This window comes from Argiope bruennichi, chromosome 1 (genome assembly GCF_947563725.1).
Source record: "Argiope bruennichi chromosome 1, qqArgBrue1.1, whole genome shotgun sequence".
NCBI classification, from domain to species: Eukaryota; Metazoa; Arthropoda; class Arachnida; order Araneae; family Araneidae; genus Argiope; species Argiope bruennichi.
In genome coordinates this window covers 34,269,585-34,284,233 of record NC_079151.1, presented here as the reverse complement: position 1 = coordinate 34,284,233, position 14,649 = coordinate 34,269,585, and the positions used below count along the sequence as shown (strand labels likewise).

At 25.0% G+C, this 14,649-nt stretch overlaps 1 protein-coding gene across 1 annotated transcript; it reads right to left on the bottom strand.

The window, feature by feature from the left end:
- Positions 1–3,194: 3,194 nt before the first annotated feature.
- On the bottom strand, positions 3,195–14,525 carry LOC129981617 (ras-related protein Rab-22A-like). Its single transcript, XM_056092533.1, has 7 exons — positions 14,241–14,525; positions 14,050–14,129; positions 13,412–13,493; positions 10,391–10,462; positions 7,649–7,772; positions 5,913–6,005; positions 3,195–3,575 (listed from the first exon to the last, which is right to left on the bottom strand). The coding sequence occupies exons 1-7, from the start codon at positions 14,280–14,282 to the stop codon at positions 3,484–3,486; spliced, it is 585 nt and encodes a 194-aa protein (XP_055948508.1). The 5' UTR covers positions 14,283–14,525; the 3' UTR covers positions 3,195–3,483.
- Positions 14,526–14,649: the final 124 nt, after the last annotated feature.

Genomic DNA, 14,649 nt, shown 5'->3' with positions numbered 1-14,649 from the left:
ATTAATCTTTGTTTGAAAAATTAAACTTAAAAATGCTATTTACAATTTTTAAACCACTAAGACAAATTTTTTCAAACAGCTAGTGAACACTTTTTTCATATCCTCTGATAAAATAGCAACAATCTTTAAGTAGGATATTAAAAATGGTTGTATAATTTTTATCCATGATTTCAATAATCAATATCAGAAACCACAATTTGACAGACAAGACAAGATCTTTGCAACACTTTACAACAAATTTATTGTTTAAGAAACTTAATTGACTTTCAGAATTTTGTTTAAGAAAATTGTCTTTCAGATTTTGTTTAAGAAAACTGCTCTTTACAACATTTTTAGTGATTTTTATCATTTTCATTGCTCATTCAGAAGCAGTTGCTTTCTCTAGTTACTTATTTCTGTTGAAATTTTAGGAAAGTAACTAACATTCTGATCATTTTAAACAGATCTTTCTTCACCAGCAAATCTTTAAATAAGTAATACACATTAGAGAAAAAGTACAATATCCCATGCAAATACTATTCTGTTAGGATAAAATAAAAATATTGACAATATGCAAGTTATAACAATTCATATCTATTACCTATGCTTAAAATTCTTTTGCACTTCATAATTTAATAAGTAAAAAAAAAAAAAAAAAAAAAAAAAAAAAAAGATTCAATTTACTTATGAACCATTCAATGAAATAGACAAAATTCAATTCAAACTTATCAATTCAATTTTTCCATAGAGTTATAAGAGTCTCTTAAAATATCTTTAGCTATAGAATGGCTGATGACAGCTAGTTTCACATATTGGTTTCAGACTTCTGGTATTTATACTTTTCAAAACTGATTAGATAAGCCCATTTGTTTCGTTTACAATGATTTGTTAGCTTTACAAAATATTCTATATATTAAGGATTAGACAGGTACTTAATTAAAGAACTATTAATGTGTGGAGCAATGGTAATGAAATTAAATTGGAAAATTTTGCCACCAGGGAACATTTTCCAGCATGAGTTCAAAATCTGCGTGTAAATGTTATAAAAATAATAACATTCCACATATTTCAAAGACCATACCTTTCAGCACCTAAGTATTGTGAAAACAAAATGAATGGTGGAATACAATTATCTCCAAATGCTGGGTCCATTGAAAATTCCTTGATGGTAATGTAGCAATAGGAGATGCTCGAGGATAGAACCTGGGACCTTCTTGTTAGCAGTCCAGTAACTAAACCATCATACCAAAACGATCGTTCGGGTAGAAGAGTTGTTAACTGGCTTTTATGCTATTCACCACAGTAACCTTGCTTGTACTCCCCCCCCCCCCCAACTCCTGAGCTATATAGAAAGAAAAGACTACCAATTGACAGTATTTCCAACAAAATCCTTTTTCCAATGGTGGAATTCTCAAAGCAAAATCATCACAAATTGGTTTTCTCTTCTCCCCAACAAAATAATGAGCATTTTGCCTATTTTCAGACTCAATGAAATGGAGGAGAAATGGAGACTTGAGCACAGCAAAATAAAGTAGTTTCAAGGTATTGGAAACTTAAACTAAAGCAGAAGGTTTTCTAAAATATTATTTTCCTTTATTCATTGAAGTATTATTTTATTTCAAATTCTGTTTTATAAATATCACTTGTTAACTAGTAATAGGATTAATGCTTTTGAATATTTTAGCTGTATAATGAACATTAAAACTGAATGCTGAAAATTAAATCCCAGTTCAATTACACACAAAAAAAAAAATTATCTATAGAAAATTTGAATGATCTATGGTGTTTATGTGATCAGTTGCAGATGTTTCAAGTGTGGAAATACAGTCATGACCTAAATATCAATAAAATAATGCAATTTATACTACTCATATAGGTATGCATAAAAAAAGGAAAATTAATTATATTTACACCTCCTCTTTCCCTATATCATAATTTAGCTCTGCCTAGACAAGAAATTCTAGAAGAATGTTTTTCTAAATATAAATCACAAATATCAACAACAAAAATAACAATTAAGTCATTCAAATATGATGACACATTAGAAGTCTATTTAATATTCTGATTTTAATAATTGGAAGTGTATTATTTTCAGTTGCAATAATAAAAAAAAATTACAAAAAATTGGTTTGCAAAGTGCTAATTCAAACTAATCACTATAGAAATTTTATTTAGATATATGGTGAAAAAAAAAGAAGTTTAAATAATACCTCCAAATAATCTGTAACGGTAGAGTGGAGTTCAAAATATTTCCACCCTTTGGTCTGCACCATTATTGGAGGGAAACTTCTGTTTTCATGACAAGCAACTCAGATTTTTTTTATAAACATTTAAACTGACTGTTTTATTTGTGTGAAATTACAGCTATAGATAAATACATATTATGGGATCATAAACTTGATTTTTTATAAACATTTTTAATACTGAATCATAACAAAGGTTAATGAGCTCAGGTCTGCAATTATTATTATTTTATATTTATATTGATTCATTCTTCCATGGACCAGAAAAGTATCTTTTTTTTTTCCCCTCCAGCACTTTTAATTTTGTATTTGGCAGTGCATTTTTTTTTCTATAAGTGAGTTACATTTCGCCTGGATTCAATTTTAATGATTAATTTTTATTTGAGTTTTGAGTATTATATATAGGAAAGATCCCAACAATGTAGAAGAAGAAAAATAGAGCACTCAAGAAAAAAGGGGGAAAAAAAAAAGGCTTTGCAACTTTAGTAGAATATTGTGAATGTATTTGATTTAATCTGTGATAATCAGATCCAAGATATTGTACCCAGGATAACAGCCCATCTGGATGGGCCCAACTTTTAGTATTTAGAATTCGTTTGTACAAAATTAAAAAACTACAACAGTGCAAACTTTGCTGAATGACCTTACAATAAAACAGACAAAACCATAAAAATCAACAATACTTTAAATTTAAATAATAAAATTAAATAAGTTTGTCAGGCAGCACCAAAAAATAATAATCAGAGATGTACTAACGACATGAATTTTGAAAAATGCAGTTTAAAATTGCTTAGGTAATTTTTTTTTCAGAGTAAATATAAGAAAAAAAAATGTTAAAACACTAGATTTTTTTTTGCGAGGATTACAAATAGATAGGATTTTACAGTACTAAGTTTTAACTTTCTTAAAAATTAGGTATTTTAGCAAGCAAGTGTCAAAACTACTTTATCTAAACCAGACAAGACACAAAAATTAAATAAAAAATATATTTTTCACCAGCAAATTACAGAATATCAACAAATAAAATTCTAAATACAATTGTGTAAATCAGAACAATCACATAAAACAATACTGTATAAACATTTCCAGAATAAATTACGTATCTTGTGTAAAAGATCATAAATTGGCAATTCTATGAAAAAATAAATTATCTAAAAAAACAACAACAATTCACATTAGAAATACTTATCACTGAGAAGTACATTGTTCAAAATCGATTCCAAAAGTAGTGAAGGCACAAAATGCACAAATTTCTTCAAAATTAGCAACACCTTTTCTTTTTCCCAGGTTTATCAGACAAGCGTATTTCGTGACTGGGAGCTTCTGGGGATATTCTTTTAGGCAGTCTAAGAGCTTCAAAATAGAGAGAGAGAGGGGGAAAAAAAGCAAATAAAATAATTTTATATCAGACATAACAAATATTTTCAAACAATTTGAAAACAAATATCCCGATTACTTAATGAGTACAACACATTTTTTTAAAAAAAAATCTAAATAAACAATACTGAAATAGCTAAAATAGTTTATTCTTAAAGAAATCCAAAGAACTGATAATATTTTCCTCCATTTCATATACATATATTATGAAATACAAGAAAAGTTTCAATGAAGAATTTGTTGCCTTTAATTAAATAGCCATTTTTTCATTATGCAAAAAACATCTATGAATATATTTATCATGGCTGCTTTCTCAAAGAAAATCTTTGTTACAAGAGAAAGCATGTCAAAATAGCTCAGTAGTGAAAGAGATTGAAAACCTAAGAATCTGTATAAGATTCGCTATATCAATGAGTTGATATATTCACAGCAGTATAGTGTTCAAGTTTAAAAAAAACTGATTTGAAACACTTGAATGCAATTTAATTGTTCTATATGCAATTGTTTTCTTATTTTTTTATTTTTAATTTCTTATAATCAACTATTTAAATAACTTAACATTTTTCTTCATACTTCACTAGGAAGTGGTTCTAATTTTCTATTAATCAAAAACTGTGTTTCTGTGTATAAAAATATTAGTTTTTTTAAAAAAAATATTTTAACTTAAACTAAATAATATTTAAACTAAACATTATTATTTTAAATAAATCCTTAAAAATTATGAAGGAAATTTCCTACATAAGTATATGCTATACTTATGCAGGAAACACAGTTTTAGTGTGTATTTTTTTAAAATCATGCAGTTCAATTGATTCGCATTTTAATTCTAATAAAAGTTTCAGACCATCAAAAGATTTTGTACAGCATAATATTTTATATAAAAGTATTTTTCACATTTAGAATATTAGATAAGTATTTCAATCCTTTACAATAATAACCAGCAACCCGATGTTACATTTTGACCATGCATTAAAATAGAAGATCCTTTTTACATTAAAATATTTAAAAATATGACTGATTCAATTGGGATAAAAAAAATTCATTTTTAATTGTTCAGAAAGCAAATCAAAGTTTCATTCATAACAAATTGTTCTCAACAAACTTTGAAAGCTTCGTTTGTGATATAGCATTTTACTAAAATATAGTACAGAATAAATTGAATTTCAGTTCTTGAAAAATAATCTGTTTGAAAAGTAAATAATTTTAGTAAATTTGTCAGTATGTTACTGTTACTATGAATACTGTTTCCCTCCCCCCCCCCCAAAAAAAAAGTTTAATGAAATGCAATTATTTTTTTAAATAAGAAAAAGAAAAGTAAATCATTAAATGATTATCAGTTGTAAATATTTTATTATTTCTAAAAATTACCTATTCTGTTAAGACATTTTAAAAATGGTAAAGAATGGCTTCATTAAAAAAAAAAAAAAAACACACTTAAAGTAACTTATAAATTTCTAACTACTGAAGTTATGTAAATTGGGATGTTTAGTTTAATAACAAACTTTAAACTGCCTATATTTCAAAAAAAAAAAAAAAAAAGCATAAATAAATAAAAAAAAAAAAAAAAAAAAAAAAATGTAAAGACTTTTTTTCAAACTAGAGCACAAGTTTATTCTAATTTATATACTAAAGTTTATGTCATCCCTTTACATTATGATGACAGCCTTCCATCTGTTAAAAAGATGGCTTGGAATGAGATTTTTTTCATTTACCACTTTACAGGAATAATTTTCTATAGTATAAATCCATTTACAAAGAGTTTAATTCTGATATTTCTAAAAAGCAATGGCATAAAAGAACATAGTAAATTATTGATGCACTTCCATCTCTAGAGCTGTATATCTCTTACAGATTTGGGAAATATGTAGCTGTAGATAAACAAAGGAAAATACCCACATATTAGATTATGCATATTAACAAAATTTTATATGCATTAAAACTGAAAAACCTAGAAAACTATGAGCAAGTAATTTATCTCAGGATGTTGGTGCTATGAATTAAAAGAAATAGCTAATTGTTGATATTAATCCATACCCAGAACAGGTTTTATGCAAAAACACTACAAGATTTCAAGATTTTTCAAATGAGATTATAGCAGAAAGGTTTTTAATAACAATGCAATACCTTCTGAATCCATTACTTCATAAATTCAAAATAAAAATTTAGCAATTACAAGAAAATAAAAAAATTAGATACAAAGATTTAAATGAAAACATTTTATACTAAGTAGTAAAAAATACTTAAAACATAGTTTGAAAGAGGTGCATAATCATAGATTCGGCAAAAAAGTGGCACTATAAATCAGTCACTCACCAATTTCTTTGAATAGTTCATGGATATTTTCAGCAGTTAAAGCACTGGTTTCTACAAAGGCAGCATTTACTGAACGTGCATACTCTTTTGCTTCTGTAAATTAAATAAACTGTTGGAAATATAACACAGTGAACTACTATAATATTATTTATAAAATAAGATGCATTAGCCTGATAATCATTTCAACACTTCGAAGAAAATGCACAAATTATAGTGCTTATAAACAAAAGACTAAAAATTTAGATATGGTAGTAACATTTTTTGGATATTTTTACTTTCCTTTGGGAGTTATATTCTGTCATTATTAGGCATTTGCAGCCTAGTCTTTTAAAGAAATTATTATATAAATAAAAGTATATTTATATATAAGTTAAATTCAACAAACATCATTGTCAAATTTGAGCTAAAACTACTTATTACAGCAAAATTAGTGTATTTATTAAGTTTCATTTATATACAGCAGCAATACTTTATTTCCTTTATTGAGACATTTTATTTTGTTTTAAATGATTACTTTTAGTTATAACAACAGTGAACAGTTATATATGTATCCACATTATATATTGTTCATATTCATTCCATGCTACATGACAAAGTTTGAAATCCATAACCCAAAGCAGTTTCATAGTAGTAATCATGTTATTTATAATGCAATCAAACATATTTTAATCTTTAATTAAATCATTAAGTTTCCTGTTGTTGATAATAAAATATTTGCATATGAATAGTAACAATACACTCTTTTATTTGCAAAGGTAACTATATAACATAACTTACAAACCAAAATAAGCTTTCAGATTTTTGCAATTAAAATATTTTTATTATAAAGAAATTCTGAATAATTTTTTTTTTTTTACTTTACAGTTATAGATTGCATTGAAGAATCAATTGAATTAGAAAAACTTCAACATATCAGATCAAACATATTTTATCAATTAAGATTTACAAGGAAGAACATTTTTTAAAGATTAAAGAAATAATAATGAAAAAGTACAATATTTTTCTCACTGAAGCAAGTTTTGTAACAAAGGTTAAAAGATTGTCTGAATCCTAATGCAGATTTTAAAATTGTTATTAAAGAAAATTTTAATAAAACATTACTAATTTATCTTTTAATAAGTAAAAATTAAAAACTTTCAATTCTGGCAGTTACTTCCAAAATACTGAACAACACTTCTTAATATCTATTTATTAATTACCCAGAAATTTTTCTCCACAGACACAAGAAACAAATATAAAAGCAGTTGAATTGTTTTCATGAAAATTATACTGTTTTTTCATTGTATGATAGTGTAATTTCTATAGGATAAGTGAATCCGATTAGCAAAAAGGTTTCAAGTAGAATTAAGAGAACTTTATAAAGGATACAAACATAAATTAGACTTTCTCATTATAAATGGTTAAAAACCGAAATCCTTTGCCCATAAAAAATAAATTAAAAGTTAACAAAAAAGAAAATATCAAATGAAAAACACTCCATAAAATTAAATTAGGAAATTTCTTATTCTCATTTTATGAGATGATATTTCAATAATTAAAGAATATATATAAATACAAATAAAAATAAGGCATTAATTTAATGCAGCTTATGTTTTAAAACTCAATTTTATACATCTTTTAGAAAAATTGCATATTAAAATCAATGATAAAACTTTGCAATATAATTTTAAAAGGAAAATTCTAATACTCTATTTTATTTCAAATGAAAAATATGATTATTTTATTAGAATCCTTGCCTTTGGTTGGGACTTCCCGCCTTTCACCTAAATCTGCTTTGTTCCCAGCAATAGCCATTATAACATTAGATGGTCCATGTAGCTGCAATTCTCGTATCCATCCCTTAACAGACTGGAAACTTGTCTGTAACAAAAACATTCGTGACAAGAACTCCATTCTGTATTTGCATAATGAAATATACAACTATACAGTGTTCAATTATGTGAAATCCAAATCATTTAAAAATACTACATACAAAAAAATCAACTTTTCAAAAAAAAAAAAAAGATTTTTTTTTTTTTTTTTTTTTTTTAAGTTTAATAATGCAATCACTGTGTACAAATAAGAACATTGCACATAGAATTTTATTAGTCAAAATTTTTTTTAATTAAATTTTCTTTTTCATTAGTCCCCAAAATATCACACTATTTTTATATATTTCATAAAAAACATGGCATATAAGGGAGAATCACATATTTTACAAAAAATTACATAATGGTTTAATTTTTATGGGATCTATGGTAATTAAAATATTTATTACTTAGAACATATAAGAATTACTTTTTCTTTTTCTGTACTACAGAAATTTTCACAGCAAGAAGATTCATTGCTTCATTTTAACATTTATTGAGAGAGTAATTTGCATCATTTTTATAACAGTTAGGAAGAGCAATGGAACAATTAAGAATAAAAAACTAGAAATTAAAAAAAAAAAAAAAAAAATTGCCATATAATTTTAAAATGTTTCAAGACATTTTCAGCACTGAATGCTTACTAAAATTTAAAATTTCTGCCAATCTAATTTTTCTAATTCAATAAACTATACCATATTATCAAATCATATTAATAAAGATTCTAAAAAAGAGAGATAAATAAACAAAACAAAATAATTATCTTAAAAACACACTAATTACATTCTTATAAGACATTGAATTTATAATCACATAAATAGTATGTAAAATATAAATATGCTTACTTTCAATTACTATGTAGGAGAAGCATAAAAAGAAAAAGAATATCAATTTTAAAAATTTTTACTCAAAATATATACAACTAAGCCCAAAACTATATACAACAAATTTACAAGAAATACAAATTTCAACTTTAAAAGTATAGATAACTTTAAAGTATATTGTGATTTTTTTCAAATGTATTGGGAAACATATTAATAAATAAAATTATTTCAATTTAAGTACACACACACACAAATGCATCAGTTCTAAACAGGTGCCAAATTAGAGCATAGTTTCATCACATTTATAAAAAGATATTATTTGATTATGTTCTTTACAATTATTTATCAAGAAATTAAGAGTCCAATAGTCACTGCATGAAATACAGAATTTTTCAAATTATGCTTTGTTTTTAAATTTTTCCTAATATCTGATTAACAAACTTTGCAGTATAATTTTAAAAATGTACAAATCAGTCGTAAAATTTTATAATTATACTATTGATATATAAATTAAAGAAACTAATTTTATTTAACACATAACACAATCTGATCATTTTTACCATTCAATACTTTCTATAATTAATGATTCATTAAAATATAATTATAACCATTTTTGAAGTGTGATGTTAGATCAGATATTTTAACAAACAATCTTAACAAAGTAGCAATAATATTTTTTTTTCTTTGAGAATTATTAAAAGTCCATGTTTATAATTTGGAAAAAAATCTACAGCAAATTAAATAAATATTTCAAAGTCAAGAAAATAATAAATGTAAATAAATGTATAGTTATTAAATACCAAAAACCACAAGCAAAATAAATGAATAAAGCAAATTCTAACACACACATACACATAACTGTAAACTAATTTTGATAAACTAATAAAATTTGAAATATACATTTGCAAAAAATTGACTTTCTAGTTCAGTAAACATTATTAGAATATTTTTTTTTTTTTTAAAGTTTGTAGTGAATAATATTAAAAGTACTATGAAGATTTAATTTCAGAAGATCAGAAAATAAAACACCATTTTCTTATATTATAGGATATAAAGAACCATGTACATAAATTGTTACAAGTGATTTAAAAAATAAATGATCATGAATACTTTCAACAATTAAAAAATTTTTTTAATTGATCAAGAAGCATATGATTGTTTTTTCCTAAAAACACAGAATAAGAATTATTTCATTTAGTGATGTAAAATATCAAAATATTATTTACATGGGAATTTATTTTCAGTTAATTTTATTCATATAAAATACTTATACTGGTGCTTAGTATGATATGTATGTAGCTATATATTTGCGTATGTTAAATTTATATAATATAACCAATAAAAATTAGAAACATATAAACCTTTATAAAAACGTCAAAAAAAAAAAAATCAGAAGCAAAGCTATATTATATTATGCATTTTATATTAAAATACCGAAAGGGAATAATTGAAGAATTTTTTTCTTTAAAACAGAGATACTTACATGCCTCGCCACATCATTCCTCTATTTTAAAGAGGAAAAACACTACAAAGATTGGTATCATTATTCTATCTTGCCATCCAAGTAGATGTAGTAGTAAGAAATTTTAATTGTAAATACTTATTTCAAATTATTAAGCATCTTAGCTAAAGAATATTAATTAGTATGCATAATCATCAATAACAAATTGTTTTTGTAGACTAATAATTCAAGAAATGCAAAATGGAAAGATATATATTCTTTAGCTAAGTGGCAATTAAATGAGAAATGAATTTAAATACAAATTATTACACATTAAAAGTTACAAAGCTTTGCAAAGTTACTTACATAGTTTGTGACATCATATACAATCACCGATGCCCCAGCATTTCTATAGTACATGGGAGCCAAAGACCTGTACTAAAAGAAACAATTAGAAAACAACGAAATCATTTGCTGTAATTTATTTGAAACAAATTACAGATATGCATTGAGATAACAATTTGTAGGATTAGTCATAAAGCAGTGCTTGGAAAAAAGGCTTTTCTTCTACAAATTTAATCGATTTAAAACATTCAACTCAATTACACCAGAAAAATTTCAATTACTTATTCATTTTGATTTATAACAAAAATAGGCAACTTGTAATTTTGGTAGTTACCATTTCAATAACCAACTACAAGGTGCACAATGAGAAAAGATGTAAAAATTTTACATTTTCTAAGCACATTAATGCACATAACTTCATTATCTGCCAAAAAATGAAGTACATTTATGCATGCAAGCATATGTAAAATCACATATTAAAGATGTTTTCTGTCTTATAATAATGCAAAGTTTTTATAGAAAATTTTAAAAATATATTTTTAAAATTATATATATACATATATATATAAATTTTTAACAAAAAAACTTTTAATATTTTAATTGAAGTATTCTAATTTTATAGGGAAATTTCTAAAATTGGTTATAACTTTTTTCAGAGGTTGAATCAATAGAGGCAGCTTTAAAAATGTTCCAATACAGGGCACGTCATTTCTGGTATTAAGGAGAGAGGAAGCAAACAAAATTTCTCTAATTCAGCTTCAGAATAACACAAAATAGTGAACTGCATATCAAAACCAAGGTATTGTACTATAATTGCACAAATTAAATATTTAATTATAATAAAATTTATTTATTTTAATTGTGTTATTCCAAAATCAGGTAAAAAAAATTATTCAACCAAGATGGAAACAAAATTACACATTTATATTTTATTGTAGAATGAAATAATAGCCGAAATAAGAGAAAATAATTATTAATTTATTATTAAACTTGATTAATAAACATTATTATGCTAATTGAGCTTATCTGAATTACTGTAAATGAATGTTATGGAAGTGAAATCAATCAAATCAAATGTTTCAAATATGTTTAACCCATTTTTAAAAAAATCAAAGTTGAATTGTTTATTAAGATACCAACTATGGTTATTGCTGTTATTTTTAGTAATGTAAAAGTTTTAAAGTCTAAAAAAAAAAAAAGAAAAAGTCAATACCTTTTTTTAAAAAAATGATAAATAAAATAAAGATTTATGTCTTTATTTTGCTAAAAAGAATTTTAGATAAAAAATTTTAACTCAAAAATGTGACTTTACTAAATTAATAATTTGAAATGAGTTTATTCAAAAATAAATTATTCCTGAATCTGAACCTGCTTGACTTCATTTTCTGAATGTGGGTGTTTGTTTATTTCTATTTATTTTTTTCATAAAACTACTGACACCTAGAATGTTCTCTATGTTTTTTTTCCTTAATTTTGAATAGAGTTTTTCTTAATGTGGCAGATATGAATAAAAAAAACTTTTTTTAAATTAACTCCCATTTTAACAAGACACTTATCCATTTGCCATTTAAAAAAAAACAAAAAAACATCTAGAATATTATAGTTTTTGTAGTAAAATAATTAGTAGAAGGAAAAAAGAAATATTCGAATTCCACATTGATAATACTAAATGTGATAGTTGAATAATTTTAAAATGAATTCATTCACAAGAGTTTAGAGTGTTCTCTACTATACCATACATATATATTTACTTTATGTCATCAAGCTTACAATTGGTAATATTTTATTAGTGAAATAATTGTAACTTACTGTATTAAATCACACACACACAAAAAAAACATTTAAGTAAATGCATTAAAAGAAGTAAAATACAGTGTAGTCTTGCTTAATAAATGTAGTTTGTTCCTATATCTTATTCATAATGCAAATATTTTTTTCTACAAGAATCCATGCAAAATAAAATAATACATTCCATTAAAAAAATCACATTTATAATGATGTCATTAAAATGCCTGCTTTTTTTTATAAAAAAATCTTAAGTCTTAAGATATTTGTCTTTGGCTATGCTTCAAATAGCAAAAATGGGACTCATCATTATCATTAAATAAGATTGCAGCTACTCATAAGATACTACCTTATTAAGGTGATGATTCTCATCATATAATGAAATAACTTCCCAAGCTTTCAGCATTTCTTGTATTTCACTGGAAGGTTTTTGCTCTGTTGCATCTATTATTACTTCCTCTCCTGATCAAAAACCCTCTGCAGCTTTTTGGTGTGACACAGAATGCAACTCCATAAATTCTTTGGTAGACCTGATTACATTTTCCCACCAGCTTCTTGAAGTCAGTGTTATCTTCCTCTAGCCCCAAAATCTTAGCTAGATACAAAATCTCTTCAATTAAGGCTCTATAAGTACATACTTAAATCCCTTAGAGTTGCTTTGGCAATGACCAAAACTTTTACCATGTAGATATAAGGGTTCTCTTCAAAAAGCACTACATACAAACTGACAAAGGCCAAGCCAGCATGTGATATCACTGTGTCTCTGTGGCACTCATTTTTCAAAATATTGCTCATTAAACAGATCACTGTTTTACATTTTATATTGCTCGTTATATCTTTTACTTTATTCTTCAATTCATAGAATTTTTAAATCCTAAATAATTAAATGATGAAATTTATAATAGAAGATACCAAATAAAGGCAGTGGTATTACAGTTACATACAAATAATGGCTTATGCATAAAGAAAAGGTAGAAATCTAAAGATATGAAGCGGACAAGTTTCAAACTAAAGTTTAAGAAAAGAAATTGGTCAATAATGGGGATTCATAATACTTCTTTACAAAAATTAATATTGAAGATAATCCTAACAGAGTTTTTCCCCTTGAGATGCTGAAGTAATGGTGGCAGTAAAATGGATTTGTATATATTTCATCTCATTTCATTTTAAAATTCCAAAAGAAAATTCACAATTATTTTAAAAGCAAGAAACAAACTTTTATTATATGGATATATAATAAACTATTGTTGTGCTCACCCGTTCTTGTCCAGCAGTATCCCAAATGTTGAATTTAAATGTGCAGTCATCAACAAGCATACATTTTGTCATGAAAGATGCTCTAAAAAAATAATAATTGTAACTAATAATGTTGGAATACATCTAAGAAATTAAATTTGATTATTATAGCAATAATAATAAGAAAGCAGAAATGCACGAACACACAGTTTAAATACTGATAATTCTATAAATAAACTTCCCAAAAATTGTTTCCTGTATAAGGATTAAAAATTTATATCTCTAGAATATCAAACAGTAAGGGCAAATGTTTTTAATGATACATCTATAAATTTGCCTATATTCTTTCTAATTCTAATTAAATTTCAAATATCGTTATACAGCCTAATTATAAAAATAAATATCAATTCATTTATTATTATAAGTCAGCAAATTTACAAACAGCTTCAATTATAACAGTAACGTTTTATTTTCCTAATAAATGTTTTAATGTTGAAAGCCTTAATATTCAATACAATAATTTCAAAGTTTATTCGCACACATTATCATTATGTTTCTTTAATCCCAGATGTAGTCTAGCAAACTCATTTAAAGACAGCAGAGAGATTTAAACTTCTGTTAAAGTAAAGTAAATATTTTATAAATAAAATAATATTTACCCTATCGTACTTTCAACAGATGGATTAAATGTGTTATGCACAAAACGCTGAACGATACAAGACTTTCCAACACCGGAATCCTAAAATTTAAAAAAAATGTAATAAATTAGTAAGAAACTGACCAATTATAAAATTTATACTATATAATCAGATTAAAATTACAAATCATTATTATATGAATGATAACTTACCCCTAAAACGCATAGTTTAACTTCTTGATGAAATCCTGACATTTTTGGAAAATCACATATGCTACAATTATTTTTTAATACACTTAAAAATCGCCGAAAAAATTATTGCAACCGGGTTAGAATGAATTTTCTGATAAAATAATTAATCGGACAATAATTGTGTGGTTACTTAATACGATCCATATCTAAAAAAACTTCTAGCTCAGAAATTTCAAATCCTGTAAAGGCAAATTGTGCCCTCACGGATAGTGTAAATTGAAAATCGTAAACAAATCAACGCCTCTTCATCTTCATTCCAAATGTTGCCAAATTAAAGAAAAATAGAAAAATCACAACAAATAAACTGAAAGAAAATAATAAAGTTTACACTTTAACTGAAATTACATCAAATATGCTGATCTAAAAATAT